Here is a 15,809-nt window from a genome sequence, read left to right as displayed (position 1 = left end):
CAACCTGCTTTTTCTCTTGGCCAATAAAATCAGCAGAATTTCATTTTCTGTGCACTTGGATTCTTGGGGAACCTTAATACTGCCACCCCTTCCCCTGCCAGTTCTGGGTCTATGATGAGGCAAGGGGAGGCACTGGCCTTGGTGCAAAATGTAAGGGACACCAAAAACTCAGCATTTAAAATAAATATCTTAATACAATATTTTTAAATCAAAATGTATAAAAAAAATCCATGATGAACCAAATGTCTGATTTTAAGACAGAATCGCTGGTAGATGTTTTTATCCTTTTGCGTTAAGCTCCCCTATCTCCGCAGGGGAACCGCTACTCGCCAATATTGCCCAGGAGTCACAAGACGTATCTAATTTTCAGAAACCTAAATTTTCTGATATTATTATTTCATTTTTTTTAGAGAGAGAGAGAGAGAGAGAGAGAGAGAGAGAGAGAGAGAGAATTTTAATATTTATTTTTTAGTTCTCGGCGGACACAACATCTTTGTTTGTATGTGGTGCTGAGGATCGAACCCGGGCCGCACACATGCCAGGTGAGCGCGCTACCGCTTGAGCCACATCCCCAGCCCCTGATATTATTATTTCAAATCAATGAAACTATCCCTGAGTGGCTCGTTCAGGCCCTCTGACCCAAGCTTGGCTTCAGGCATTTACTCTTTCTGTGTTTGCCACAGGTGTCGCCCGAGCATCATCCTAGCACACAGGTGTGCTGTGGTATCACACACATAAACGTCACTTCACACATAAACGTCACAAAAGTCAGGGTTCGGCTTCACATCTTCTCTCCTTGGGATTGGCTTTAGGTCGACAGGAATGCATAAACTCTTGGTGACAGAACAATGAACCGCAGGGCCAGCCATGAGGACTACTGGTGCCACTGATCGCCCATTTCCCGGATGACCTGAGACCTAAACACCATGTCCCGCGCCTTCCAGTGCTCCAACAAATCTCCGGTCCCAGAAAGTGCGCTACAGAAGAGTCTGCGGGTAAGCAGCGCCTCCCTTCTGAGAAAGACTCCCAGGACAGCTAGGGGCTGCTCCTGGGGTTCAGGTAGAAGGGGGTCCAGCAATTGTAAACGCCACCAAGTCCCTCTACCTGGACTAGAGGTCGAAAATGTCCTGGGTAGAGTTTGGGATCTACCAGAGATCCATACTAAAAGACATTGACGTTTTCCCGCTCAATATCTACTGTGTATTTAATTAGGGTGATTTGGAGACTTTCAGGCCAGGAATTTTGAACTCTTAAATCTCACATATATTTGTATGTGTGTGGTCCCTGATAATGTTGTTTCCCTGAAGTACAAATAAACAATTGAAGAGGACAAATTCTTTGAGGGACAGAACAAGCAAAATTGAGAGCAATTAAGATGATGGCTTAAAGAATATCTAGGGGCAGGGTGGGGTGGGGAGATCTCAGTATCGGCAACAGAGGGGCTAGCAAGGCTTCCTAAAGTTCTCAGACCTGAGAGGCTAGGGGCTAGCTACTATGATTCATGAAGAATGAGTGTTCTGGAACATATTGAAAGCCACTCTTGCCGAGTGCTAACTGGTGGGGTGTGTTGCATGTAGGTGTAGGAATTAATCTTTAAAAGGGATAGTTTCTTCTATAGACTTCAATACAGACTATTCTAGGATTGAATAATCCTACAGTTTTAAAACCTTTTTCTGTTGACTCTTGATTCTTGTTTTCTCCCTATGCTAGAATTGTCCTCATCCCAGTTCTGTGTTGGATTGTTTTTATTTTCTTGTTGTGTTAACCAATTAATTTGAAATCTAATTTCCCCCCTCACCAGGCTACTGAAATTGGTCTCCAAATTCAATACCTTTTCTGAGTGACATCCTCTCTCACCCAAGTGCAATCCTGCAGACTTAAGTTCTATCTTCTTGAAATCCCGTCTCAGGGGTCCCACTGCCCCAAGATCTCACCCTTAACTTTACAACCACCTCTCCTCTATCTCCACACCCAGCTTGTTTCCTTCCTCCTCTCACTATAAATAGACACTTCACCATGATTGCACTTGGGTCCCACTCTCTCCTGTGGACTGACAGGACTCTCCAGAGCTTCAAATCCACCTTGATGTCTCTGAGATCTGCTTTCACACTTGCAGCTTTCTGGTGGAGACCTTGACTTCTACGTTCCATCAGAGCCTCCATCTCAGCATTTCTCAGCCAACTCTATCTTCCCTCCAAGCCTAGTCACCTTTCTCATCATCAAGTCATCACATCATGAGCATCACCAGTGACTTCTCTTGCCCTTGCAGAACCTCCATTTGCCTGCTAGTTCCCACCAATGCCCTCTATTCACACCATAACATATTTATTCTCTACTTATTCTCACTTGCCATCGCCCTGGAGCAGGCTCATTAGATATGATCTGGATTTTCTAGAGATGGCCTTGCTTGCTGTCTGCAGCTATCTCTGCACCCCAGGCCATCATATACCTTGTTGTGAAAGGCACCTTCCTGAAGCCTAGCCTGCAACGTCTTCTCTCATGTTCAGAAATCCTGCAATATATCCCTATTGTTCCAGAATTGAGTCAATGCTGAATTACCCAATACTTAATTAAGTCCATGCTTTTAGAGTATCAACAAAACAAGGGCACCAAGAGAGAAAGAGGACAAATGCTTTTGAAATAGCTTCACATTGGATACTGTTTAAAAGCATTGATGTGGTTGTCTTGGGAAAAAGCAGAACTTTCTTAGATTTTACTATGTAGCTAATCCAAGTGCATGTGTGTGTGTGTGTGTGTGTGTGTATGTATTTCATATATGTGTATAGAACACGTAAAACTAAGTTAATTTTAAATTATAGTTTATGACATAACTTTCCTATGTTCATATATGAATACAACACCAGTGAAACTTCCACATCATGTACAAGAATGGGATCCTAATTAGAGTAAGTTATACTCCATGTATGTATAATGTGGCAAAATACTGTCATGTATATCTAAAAAGAAACAAATAAAGAAATTATAACTTTTCTTAAAATATGTAGACTTCAGTGAGAGTTCTCCAAGCCTGTAAAAGTATTATTTGGGCACTGATTAAGCACACGTATCCAAGCCTAAATTTCAACATTAGCTCTCATAATGCAAGCCCACCTTTCTTAATTTATTTCACAGTTGCTTTCCACTTGCCTTTTCAGCCAGAGGCCACACAGCACCACACACCTCATAATTTCTTTCTTTTGTGTTCTTACTCTCTTCTTCCACCAACATCCTGTTTCTTTTCTTCTCACCCTTTATGGATCTGCCTGTTGATCCTGCCCTGAAATCTTCTCATAGTGCCCAGACTGACAGGAATTTCTTCTTCTTCTGAATTTGCCAAAGCATGTTTTCCCTTTTCTTACAGCACTTCACATTTGCAACCTTCTTTTGTAGCATTCTATGTTTTTTACCTCCCCTGCTAACAGATTTGTTCATAAAGAACAGGCATCTTACCTAATTTATTCTCCAATTTACCAGCTGGTCACAGACTAAACTAGTCACAACCTGGATTAAGTGCTCAGTAGTTTGACTGAATAAATGGCTGAGTGAATAGGTTTGGACCTACTATTTAAAATATGTTCATCTTAAAGAATGCTTGTGGTATGCAGTCACTGTAGAAAACAGTATGGAAATTCCTCAAAAAATTATACATAGAATTCTATATGATCCAGCAATTGCACTACTGTTTATTTACTCAAGTAAGTGAAAGACTCACAAAGATCTCTGTACATCTGTGTTCACAGTAGTATTATTTGCAACAGCCAAAAGGTAGATCAAGATCAACCCAAGTGTCCTTTGACACATTAATGGGTAAAGAAAATGTGGTAGATAAAAATGAAAAAAGTTCTGACACATGCTACAACATGAAAGAATCTTGAAGATAATACTAAGTGAAATAAACCAGTTGCACCCAGACGATTCCACTTGGTGGGAGTCCCTAGTCAAACTTAGAGACAGAAGATAGAACGGAAGGCTCCAGGGGCTGGAGGGAGGAGTGAAGGGAGAGTAGGTAGCCTCTGGGTGCCGAGCCTGTTACAGAAGATGAAAAGTTGTGATATGGAAGACAGTGATGGTCGCTCAGCAAGGCAAATGTGCAACATGGGAATACACTTGATGCCACAGAACCACAAACTTTAAAATGGTAAATCCCTTGGTGGGTGCATTTTACCATTGTTTTTAAAAATAGGGAAAGGGTGCTCGTTGTGTGCCTTGAGATGAAAACGTGCAACCGAGTAGCTGTGTGTGGGTGGGGACTAGAACTGATTCTCCACAGTTTGGCTGAAACCTGAACTTCTTGGTACAATTTCAGGTTTCTTGGCACTTTAACATTCATACTTTGTACTAGATCCACACAAAATTCTTGGCTGGAAAGAAGCATGCCAGGATTCAAAGTTGAGTGAATAATTATACCAGTGATTTACATATACTGCTGGTATTTTCCATTTCCCCTTTTGTCTCCTCGTTTTCTGAATCTGATTTAAATCCTTTTAAATATTTATTATACAGCTAAATTTGTCAAAATATGTATTATTTTCTGATGATCAAATTAATATGTGCTTATCACAATAGTCAAACATTTAAAAATGTATTATCTTGAGGCACGACCCCATGTGTCTATAGTCCTGGCTACCTCGGAAACTGAGGTCGGAGGACTGCATTTCAAAAAAGAAAAAAGAGAGAGAAAAGAAAATGAAATTTCCTCATATTTTCAAGTGATGATTTTTGCTAACAATTTGGAATGTGTGCATTTTGTGTGTACATAAGTGTTATTTTGAACAAAAATATTGCTGTACTTACACAAATTATAATGACAATTACTTCTTAAAAATGTTTTGGATATCTTTCTGTGTCTTGATATCGATCTTGTGTTAGGGCTCTCCAGAGAAACAGAACCAATAAGATAAACAAATACATAGAATGATTTAGGACAAGGGATTAGATAACTAGATTTTGAAGTCAGAAGTTCTGCAGTCTGTCCTGAAGCACAAGACGTGAAATAAATACACCATCCCATTTATTGATTTTTTTTTATCAGACTAAAAAACTTCACAGCAAAAGAAATAATCAAGAGCATGAAGAGAGGGCCTACAGAATGGGAGAAAATCTTTGCCACCACACTTCAGATAAGGCATTAATTTCCAGAATATACAAAGAACTCAAAACCTTAACTCCAAAAACAAACAAACAAACAAAAAATAATCCAATCAATAAATGGGCTAAGAAACTAAACACTGCTCAAAAGAAGAAATATGAACAGTCAAAAAATACATGAAAAAATGTTAAACATCTCTAGCAATTAAAGAAATACAAATTACAACTACTCTAAAATTTTACCTCACGTCAGTCAGAATGGCAAAACTATCAAGAATACACAAACAATAAATGTTGGCAAGGATGTGGGGAAAAGAGTACACTCACACATTATTAGTGAGTACACTCACAAACTGGTGTAACCATTATGAAAAGCAGTATGGAGATTCCTCAAAAATCTAGGAATGGAACCACAATTTGACTTAGTTATACCACTTCTCAGCATATATCCATAGGAGTTAAAATCAGCATACTACAGTGATGCAGCTACATCAATGTTTATTTCATCTCAATTCACAATAGTTAAACTATGGAGCCAACCTAGGTACCCTTCAACACATGAATGGATAAAGAAAATGAGGTATATATGTACACAATGAAATATTACTCAGCCAAATGGTTGAATCTGGAGACTCTCATGCTAAGTGAAATAAACCAATCCCCAAAACCAAAAGTTGAATGTTCTCTCTGATATGTGGATGCTAACACACAATAACGGAGGGGAAAGAATAGATATTCAGTACATTAGACAAGAGGAAGAAGGGAAGGGAGAGGATAGCTATAGGAAAGACAGTAGAATGAATCTGACATAACTTTCCTATGTACATATATGAATGATACCACAGTGAATCTCCACATCTTGTACATCCAACAAACTGGGATCATAATTTGAATAAGATATACTCCATGTTCATATAAATATGTCAAAATTGACTCTACTATCATGTATAACTAAAAAGAACAAATTAAAACAAAAAGTCCGATAGTCTTATGTACACAAGCTGGAGGCCTAGAAAAGCCAGTGGTGTGATTCCAGTCTAAGACCAAAGGCCTGAAACCTGGAAGTTCTGATGTCTACCCACAGAATAAAATGGATGCCCTTGGTTGGGCATCCAGAAGAGAAAGTGAGTTCATCCTTTCTCTGATTTTCTCTGTTTTGGTTCTCAAAGGTTTGGATGATGCCCTTACCCCGCCCCCTGTGCCATGTTATTGAGAGTGAACTACTTTACTCAGCCTACCCATGCAAATGTCAATCTCTTCTATGTCAATATCTTCTGGAAATATACTCACAAACATGTCCAGAAATGATGTTTTGCTAAGCATCTGGGCATCCCTTAGTTCAGTCAAGTTGACACATAAAATTAGCCATCACACCATTTCTATAGTTTTTAAATTTCTGCATGCACAGTACTCCTTTGTGAGGTCACACTTTAATCTGTATTCCAATTATTGAGACTATTTCACAAACACAGACAAGGTAGACAGAGATGAACAATAATATTCACATTTTGGTGTATATATACACCTGTATATTTCTGAGTAATAGATATGGGCTGACTGATGAAATTAAAAGTACATTTATAAATTTAACAGTTAACTGCAAATTTTAAACTCTACTTTTACCAGACTTTGTCACCCAAACACTTTGGAAAATTGTGATTAGCAATACACAGTAGAGACTGGGAATTTAGATGTTTAAAATCCCCAGATGAGAATAAGCCTGATCCAGTGAGTTTTTCCAAGATTCAGGTTATGTCACAGGATAACAAAATACCCTGATAGGAATACTTAGGCCTGAACCTGTACATTCCACAAGCTCCTAGATTCAGCTTGTTTAACAAGGAATCAAAGTAAGATTGAAACTATACTTATGCAGCTGCCTTCCATCTCCAGTAGACCCACCTTCCTTACTTCTTTAAATATTTATTCACCCCACTAAATTTAACTGTTTTTCTAAAGTTCTCTACTAAAGAGCAAAACCATTCTCAGAATTTTATAAATCACTTGCTGACATTACAACCCTACCACCCACAACAAATCCTAGCTGAAATTTGGTGATTGTTTTGATTCTGATAATGACATTGTTTGTTATGTTCCAGAACCACAAAAATAATTCCTTTACCTTTCCTTGTGTCTTGTTAACTTTACTCTTCCATGGCAAACTGTAGATGGGCTCTAATTTTTCCATATCATTTTAGGTCATGTGGCCTACAAATGTTCTTTCCTAATTTAGCAAAATGTTCTTTTTATAATTTATAAATATAATTTTATAATTTCTTTTATAATTTAGCAAATGTTCTTCTTCTTCCTAAAAAGAAGCAGCAAAGCCCTTTTATAACTGTTGCTGGATTTGTATTTTCAAAACAAAACCTAGGGAATAAAAGTTGCTTCTTCACCCAAAACTCCCACAGTATGAGTGTGTTAGTGACTCATGAAAAATGAAGACGCTGTTGCTTACCAACCAAGGGGAAATATATCTATTCATTTGTTCAAAGAATCATGACATCTGTTCACTCGTTTATTCATTTGTTTGACACTTGCTGTGAACTTCCTGGGTGCCAAGTATAATGTGATAGACAATAAAGAAGAATCTTCAATAGCGTTATACATTATATCCTGCACCCTCTGCCTCCAACCCAATACTATGTCTTCCATAAGTATGGGAAACCTATCTAATACAAATACTTTATGTTTAAAGGAGAATTTTAGAATAATTATTTAAAGGCCAAATTATCCTGCCTCAGACAGAATCAAAAAGTTGTTTGGGGTATATATGTATACATGCACTTTTTTTTCTGATTAAAAATTATTTGCACATCTGTGCCCAGAACTTAAAATAATGAAACTCAACCACAAAAATGAGTAAATAATATATAATTGCAGTGTTGGAGTTTATCAGTTTAGAGTGGCTACTGGATGCTCACCTTCCTTTTGATCTTCTTATAGACGTATTGTTATTGACTGCAAATGTCTCGGCACTTTTGCCTACTGGAATGTGGCTTGACAGATTAATTATATGTTACTAGGCAGTTGAAGATCAACTAAAGATGTGTGGCCACAAGAGGGATGTTGATGTCTTTGAGCTGTTCCTTTCTCAAAAGTAAGTGTATTTGATATTAAAAATAAAATAAAATAAAAAACAAGAGTATTATGTTATAATCTTTCATAGGTTCAGTTCCCCTACCTCATGGACTGGGTAGGCAACTGCATCCTAATTATTTTACCCCTACTTGGGGCTCACCAATTCCATTGGAGAAGCAAGATACTAAGAGAGATCAAAATAAAGAATATTGAGCTAGGCCCAGTGTGAATTCCAGTTCTATCCTTCCAGCTGGGTGATCTTGGGATATTATGTAAACTCCCTGTTATGATTGTCAGATTAAGCAAATAAAAAATATAGACCATTTAATTAAATTTGAATTTTAGAGAAATAATTATACAATTTTTAAAATATATTTCATACAGTATTTGAAACTTTTTTTGTTTCTCTGAAATTCAAATGTAATTGGATAGCCTTTATTTTATCTAGCAACCCTATTTTCTGTGAGTACTAATATTCCTTAGTTGTGGGGTTGTTGTGAAGATTAGGTGAATTAGTAGAATTTAGAAGAAGATCTGGCATCCAGGTCCTCAATTATCATTAGTCTAGTTAATATTGTTATTATCATCATCATTATACTCCTATATTATAATAAAAGCCCATTATACTCCTATATTATAATAAAACTTATTAAATACTATAACTCTTAACAACCTTAATAATTTTGCTACTAAGTAGGAAAATCCCTTCCTTATATCAACAACCCACTTTGATTTCACATAAATTCTCTCCAAGGTGGTAGATGACAAAGTAGGTTTTTCTGTAGGGCAATCACAGTACCTCAGAACCTAGGTATGAGAAGAGGAAGTTACGGATAGGATTGTAGTGTGACACTATCATTTTCAGGCCAATAAGTGAAATCCTGTACAGGCATAGCTTGTATTGAATAGCAATGACCCTTCACTGGTTTGAATATGACCCCCAAAGTTCAGATGTTGGAAACATAATCCCTGATGAAACACCATTAAGAAGTAAGACCATTAAGAATTGATTAGGTCATAAAGGCTCTGCTTTCATGCATAGATTAATGTCATTATCACCACACTGGATTAGTTATCTCGGGAGTAAGTTCCTAAAGAAAAAATGTACTTGGTTTTCTCCCACTCCCCCCACACCATGTGAGCCATTCCACCATGTTATGATTCAACAAGAGTCTTTGCAAATATAGAGACATTGACCTTGAACTTCCCAGTGTCCAGAATTGTAATAAATAAATTTCTGTTCTTTGTAAATTACCTATTATCAGGTATTCTATTATAACAGCACAAACTAAACTTTAGATACATACTATTTTGCTCTTCATTCCTCCCTCTTCCCCCAGTAGTGAGTATTGAACCCAGAGGTACTCTACCACTGAAATATACCCCTCTGCCCTTTTTTATTTTATTTTGTGATAGGGTCTTGCTAAATTGCCCAGATTGGCCTTCTATCTCAGCCTGCCAAATCTCTGTGATTTTAGGCATACACTACTGCACCCAGCTCCCCTTAGTGATCTTTAATGCCTGCAAATTCTATGTTTTAAAAATAGTCTTTGCATACTTTTACTAATATGTAAACAAGAGTAAAACTCACTTTTTTGGTAAAAAAATAACAACAACCTGGTTTATCATTTATCAGTGAATTAAATAATTTTATCTCTGGTGATTTGAGGCAATACTTCATTAGTGAACATATTTCTTTTGTTCTAATTAAATATTCATTTTTAATTTACTAGTATAAAAGAAAATTATCCTTATAGTGGCTCTGAATCTCTTGGTAGTAAGGGAATAAAGAGATGACCAATTTGAAATCTTTAAAACACATCTAGTGTGGAACAGAAGAGACATAGTAGATTTTTTTAAAAAATGACCTTTCTGACACATGAAAGGTCATTTTTTTAAAAATATTTTTTTTAGTTGTTAATGGGTCTTTATTTGATTTGATTATTTATATGTGGTACTAGGAATTGAACCCAGTGCCTCATACATAAGAGGCAAGTGCTCCATGGCTGAGCTACAACTTCAGCCCTTAAGGTCATGTTTTGAGCCTTTCTATAGATCAGTTAGTTTTACAATAATGATAAATAATTCATGTGATCAAAAGATTGCATGTCTAAACTTTCATGATTTTGACAACTGTTCATTATTGATCACTAGGGTAAGTAGATAAAAAGAATAGCTTTAAAACACTAGAAAAATAAGAACTATTGATCCCCTGAATGTGGTTTTCTTGTGTGAAGAACAGCACTTTTTATATCTCCAGAATACTAAATTACCATTTTGGGAGACAAAAAATATTTCACAATTCAGAGGCCAATAAACTAGGTTTACTGCATTATTTGCCCTTGGAAAATGGAAAGCATCTTATCAAAATCTCCTTGAATAATCACAAAAAAAAAACATGCATGGTGACATGTGTTGATATGTTATTGTCAGCATGAGTCATGGTGATTTTTAGCAGGAAAACTACCTCTTCTTGTCTTCTGTTGCCATCTCCTTAAAATGTTAACAGATCATTATTGATTTAGGACAAGCTTATATGCAGAATAAACATTTCCAACTTGAAAGAGTTAAAGTACTCTTAAAAAGTGATTCACTTTATTATGTCCTATAATAGCTGGAAATTCAACGTTGATACTTCTACTAGAAGAAAATTAATAGCAAGCTGGGTAGGTGGCAGACACCTGTAACCCCAGAGACACGGGAGGCTGAGGCAGTAGGATTGTGAGTTCTAGTTTGGCAACTTAGTAAGACCCTTTCTTTTTTCTTTTCTTTTTTTTTAGAGAGAGAATTTTAATATTTATTTTTTAGTTTTCAGCGGACACAACATCTTTGTTTGTATGTGGTGCTGAGGATCGAACCCAGGCCGCACGCATGCCAGGCGAGCGCGCTACCGCTTGAGCCACATCCCCAGCCCAGTAAGACCCTTTCTTAAACTAAAATAATAAAAAGGGCTTGGGATATATATCAGTGGTAAAGAATTCCTGAGTTTAATACCCAGTACCACAAAAAATTAATAATAATAACTTGACACAGTTTATATATTAAAGTACTAATGTGTTAAAATGAATTTTATAGTCAATTTCCTAAGAGAGGCTTGAGATCCTTTGAAGCCACCATGTAATGCTTGTTTTGTTATTTGTCATGGAAATAGGTGAAGTTAACACACTATCATCATTGCCCAATGCAATAGTTAAGGTGCATTGAAGACCAAGTGCTCCTTCCCAGAAATTATTTATAGGTCTACATAAAGAGAACGTCTTAAGTGTGCAAATTTCCCATTGAAAGTGGCTTTGGGAGGAAGCTGGAATATTCTGCTGTGCCAAGGTAATGTTCAAAGACCATGGTACTTGTCAAAAAGACACAGGAGTTTGCTTGAAAATCTTCAGCCTGGTGATTACAGAATTTAAAAAAAAAAAACTGACAAAGAATTCTTTTAAAAAGCTCTTAAAATCCAGGGAGGATGGGGAAGAGAATGAATGATAGAAAGAAGAGGAAAGGCTGGGGATGTAGCTCAGTGGTAGAACAATTGTCTCACATGCACAAGGTCCTGAGTCTAATTCCTAGAGCTGTATAACAGGTGGGGGGCAGAAGCATCTATCAGAAGAATTCCAGCTACTACATGTAAAAACAATAAAAACACTAGAAAAACCTTCTTTTATAATTTTAAAAATAAAACAACTATTGATTCTGGTAAAGATCATCAATTGAATCTAAAACCATTGAGTAAAGAATTGTTTGAGGAACAAGATATACATGTGGGATTATAGTTTGGTCCCATGTATTACTTTTCAATTTTAAAATAGAGAGCACTAACAGATAACACCTTAACCAAGTGACTGAACTTAGCTTTACCAAGAGTGGGACAAACTGACATCATTTGTCTCCTGAAGTGATGTAGTAATTTAATTATCTCTGATGTAACTGAGAAGTCATCTATCTTGAGCTTCATCATTAGGAGATGATGAGATAAATCAAGGATGTGGTGTGTTCTATCAGACAACTGTTATGGACTTTGCAAAAGGTCAAAAAAGGGCAGAAGATGACTAATCTAATTTTAAAAGAACTAATGGGTTAAGGCACCTGAATGTAAGATACAAATGTTGATGAGATTTTGGATTTAAACAAACCTTATAAAAGATATGTAGGTTCATATCTTGGGAGAAATCTGAATATGAATGATAGATTAGATGATATTATTGAATTATATTCAATCTTTTTAGGCATAATAATAATAATATCAAGATTTTGCTGAAGACTGTCCTGTTTTGAGGATATGTGTACTAAACTATTTAGAATGAGAATATAGAAAACTATAATAATATTTTATTTTCAAATGATTCACCAAGAAAATTATCCCCATTAATATGGGTGTATGTTAGATAAATAGAATATGAAAAATATGGCACTACATTAAAAATTATGAAGGTCCTACAAGTGTTCATTGAACCATTCCTTCAACTTTTCTTAGGTTTGAAATCTTGATACAAAAAGTTGGTAAGAAAAATTTATTTCATTTAAAATACTGTTTGTATGACTTTTAAAATATATACAGTTTCAAAAAACGTTGGGAAAATTTTAGTCCTGCAGTGTCCTAAGGTTAAAAATATGTGAGAATAGGGTTGTGATATAGTTCATTGGTAAAGTGCTTGCCTAGCATGTGAGAGACCCTGAGTTCAATCCATAAGACTAAAAAGAAAAAGAAAAGAAAAGAAAAGGATGTACCATGAATTAATATATAACAATTAACATTAGTAATCTTAGTATTTTTAAAGTTTTTTCATAAGTGCCTGTTTCTCATATGCTCTGTAAGTTTTGATAAAACAGTATGTGCTACATAAGTGTTTGATGAACACAAAGGTCTGTGTATACATAATTGAGACCTATAATTTCTGCTCTGAGAAATAAAATGAACTGAAAACTCCCGGCCACAGCAGTCAAATGGCCAATGCTCCTCAGAGGTGTTGCCCACTTTTTCTGTTAGCTCCCCGTGCTCACCCATCACCTGCCATTTTTTTAAATAAACTGCATCATCGACCATGATCCGGACCACTTGGATAGCTGGAGTCCCACATAGTGCAAAAGGGAAAGGTAACATATTGAACCTACTGTGAATAAACAATAAAGCACTCTGCTCAGCTTCTGTCCTTTGGCATCCTGCAATTTCATCTCCTAAGCCCATTCTGCCAAGATCAGGACCAATCCCAAAGTGAGAACCTAGCAGACAAGACTGAAACAGGAGCCAATTTATGTTTCCACATTTACTTGAAAGTCCCAATATCTTCTTCACTTTCTTTTTCCTCTCTGCCCTCTCCCCAGTAAAATCTGTTTTGAACTGAGGTTGCTGTAAATTCAGTCATAATGAGATGCAAAGTTCTGCTAATGTTGTAAAGTGCTCTCCTTTAAGTATATATTAGCTTTAACCAGCTGACAAATCTTATCCAAAGGGAAGAACTTATAATGATGGAATTTCAGAAATTACAGGCAAGTGTACCTACAATTTTGAAAGGGCCTAAAAAGAGATAGGCCTTTTTGGTTACTCCCAAACCATACCAACTCTTATGTCCAGTTTACCAATGAGCAAATTCATTGTTGCTAATATTCACATTTTTTTTTCTTTCCAGGGAACTGACAGATGTCATTGATCTATCTAGATTTAAAAACTTAAAATACTTATGGCTTCATCATAATAAGGTAGTATTATATTTTACCTTTAAATTATCTTAATTTCATGTTTTAATAGAGCTAATATTTAAAAGTTATAATATTTCATACCTAAAATTTAAACTTAGATAAAGACTATATATATATCATATATAGCTGCTACATATGTATCTGGGATCTATATATCCATTATATGTATACATGATATATTAAATAAAGGCAATCTGTAAGAGTCTATCAGAATGCAGTTTGATGTCTATCTCTCATGTCCTGTTGAAATTGTTCAGTGAGCGTGTTTCTTTCCTGGATCCTGGAAAAAAAAAAACTTTGATAATTTCATGTTTCCTCTCCTGGATAATACACAATCTTACAGTCTATTTGGTCATAGGCATAAGTTCAGTTCATAAATGGGAATACATTAATCAACTGTCTTTCATTCACAAATATCTCTCTCTCTCTCTCTCTCTCTCTCTCTCTCTCTCTCTCTCTCTCCACACACACACACACACATACACATACACACTCTGCTCTAGCTAGGACTGACAGCAGATGGCCATCTGCCTCCCTTTTAAATAGGAAGGTGTGGTTGGCAATTTTCCTTCCCCCATCATTTCTACCCTAACCTTTCCCAGGTTTGATACGGAGTGCGTGGTGTGGAGGTAGATGAAGGGGAAGGCAGAAGTAAGGTTCTTTCCTTTGTACCCTCTAATACCAGCAGATGCTCAAGCTGACTCCTCTTTCTGGATTATTCCGTGGCCTACCTGCTAAGCCTCTAATGCCTCTAGGCCTCAAACTATAATGCCCCCTGACCTGACTTTACTTTTATCCCAATGCTACTGGCAGCTGAGGGTTGCTAATAGAAAAGTATCCCCTAGGCAGAATACCTTGCTGTGTGTTCCAGGTTAGCATTCCTACAGTAGTCCTGCGTCTACCTCCAAAGACTTATACACCATTGGACCTGCAGTCAGAGACCAAGAGGGTCAGTGCACCCAGTTGCTACCTAAACCAATTTAGCTTCCTTGAGAAGAATCAGGCACCAGCCCACCATACGTTCACTCACCTACAGGAAAGTGGCCTAAAAGTCATAGAGTATGGTGCTTAAGTTCTCTCTTTTAGAGGCTAGAGTTTAGGAAGAAGTTTCCTCCTACCCTCTCTCCCTCATCATAGAGGCCTGATTGTGGGGCTCTAAGCTCTTTCCAAACCAAAGAGCAAGATTGAACTATCATTCAAAACTAGAAAATCCTTTCAGTTAACTTGTCATGAGGTTTTGAACTTTTAAAAATATGGCTTTCCAACAGTAATTTGTTTATTGTGTGTTGATAACTCAATCTTAGCATTTTGAATTTAGACTTCACAACACCAGCTGATAAAAATAATTGTTTCCATTAATTATCTGCCTTCATGCCCAAGTCCAGATCCACAGCACTGAGTCTTTAAACATCCATGTTTATGAAAATGTTTCAATACTTCATTGCATTTTCTAATGTTTTTTAAACAAACTGAGCAAAAAAGTGGAAAATGAAAGTGTTCTAGTATTAACTATAAGCCTAAGTCTCATAAGCTTGAAGTAATTTTTAGGAGAACAAACACAAATACCTTCAAGGCCCAGGCAGCTTAATGAAATGGAAAGTGCACACATCACCTAAGGGCATAGAATTTCAAAACTTTTCTAAACACTCTGCCAAAAATTATCCTGGGTCATAGCATGTGACCTCTGATTAGAAAAAGATGGGAATCATCAGGCACGGCAAAAATGACTCATCTTTGTTTTTAGAGTGCGCTCCTTGTAGTGTTTAGTGGTTTTCAAATTTTGAAAGAAATAACATGTACAAATGTTGGTATTATGTCTTAGAAGGAGAGGTATAATGAGGGGTTTAGTAATATTTTTCACTTTCTGGGAGTGGATGTTGTCTGACCTCCAGCCACTCATTGGATTTTCACACAGTTGACCTGCAGATGCATCATGCACACAGGAAAGA

General features: G+C 36.7%; 1 protein-coding gene across 1 annotated transcript in view; it reads left to right on the top strand.

Moving 5' to 3' along the window:
* Nucleotides 1-926: 926 nt before the first annotated feature.
* LRRC72 (leucine rich repeat containing 72) overlaps nucleotides 927-15,809 on the top strand; it is a gene marked incomplete at both ends in the record, with an annotated part of 55,326 nt that continues 40,443 nt past the window's right edge. The window contains 3 exons of the mRNA XM_081283289.1: nucleotides 927-995; nucleotides 8,115-8,188; nucleotides 13,791-13,860. Coding sequence (XP_081139415.1) covers nucleotides 927-995; nucleotides 8,115-8,188; nucleotides 13,791-13,860 — 213 coding nt within the window. The remainder of the gene's footprint in view (nucleotides 996-8,114; nucleotides 8,189-13,790; nucleotides 13,861-15,809) is intronic.

The sequence above is a fragment of the Spermophilus citellus genome (genome assembly GCF_964194105.1).
Source record: "Spermophilus citellus genome assembly, chromosome: 3".
Classification (NCBI taxonomy): domain Eukaryota; kingdom Metazoa; phylum Chordata; class Mammalia; order Rodentia; family Sciuridae; genus Spermophilus; species Spermophilus citellus.
Note: the sequence above shows the minus strand (reverse complement) of the source record. Positions and strands in the feature narration are given on the sequence as shown.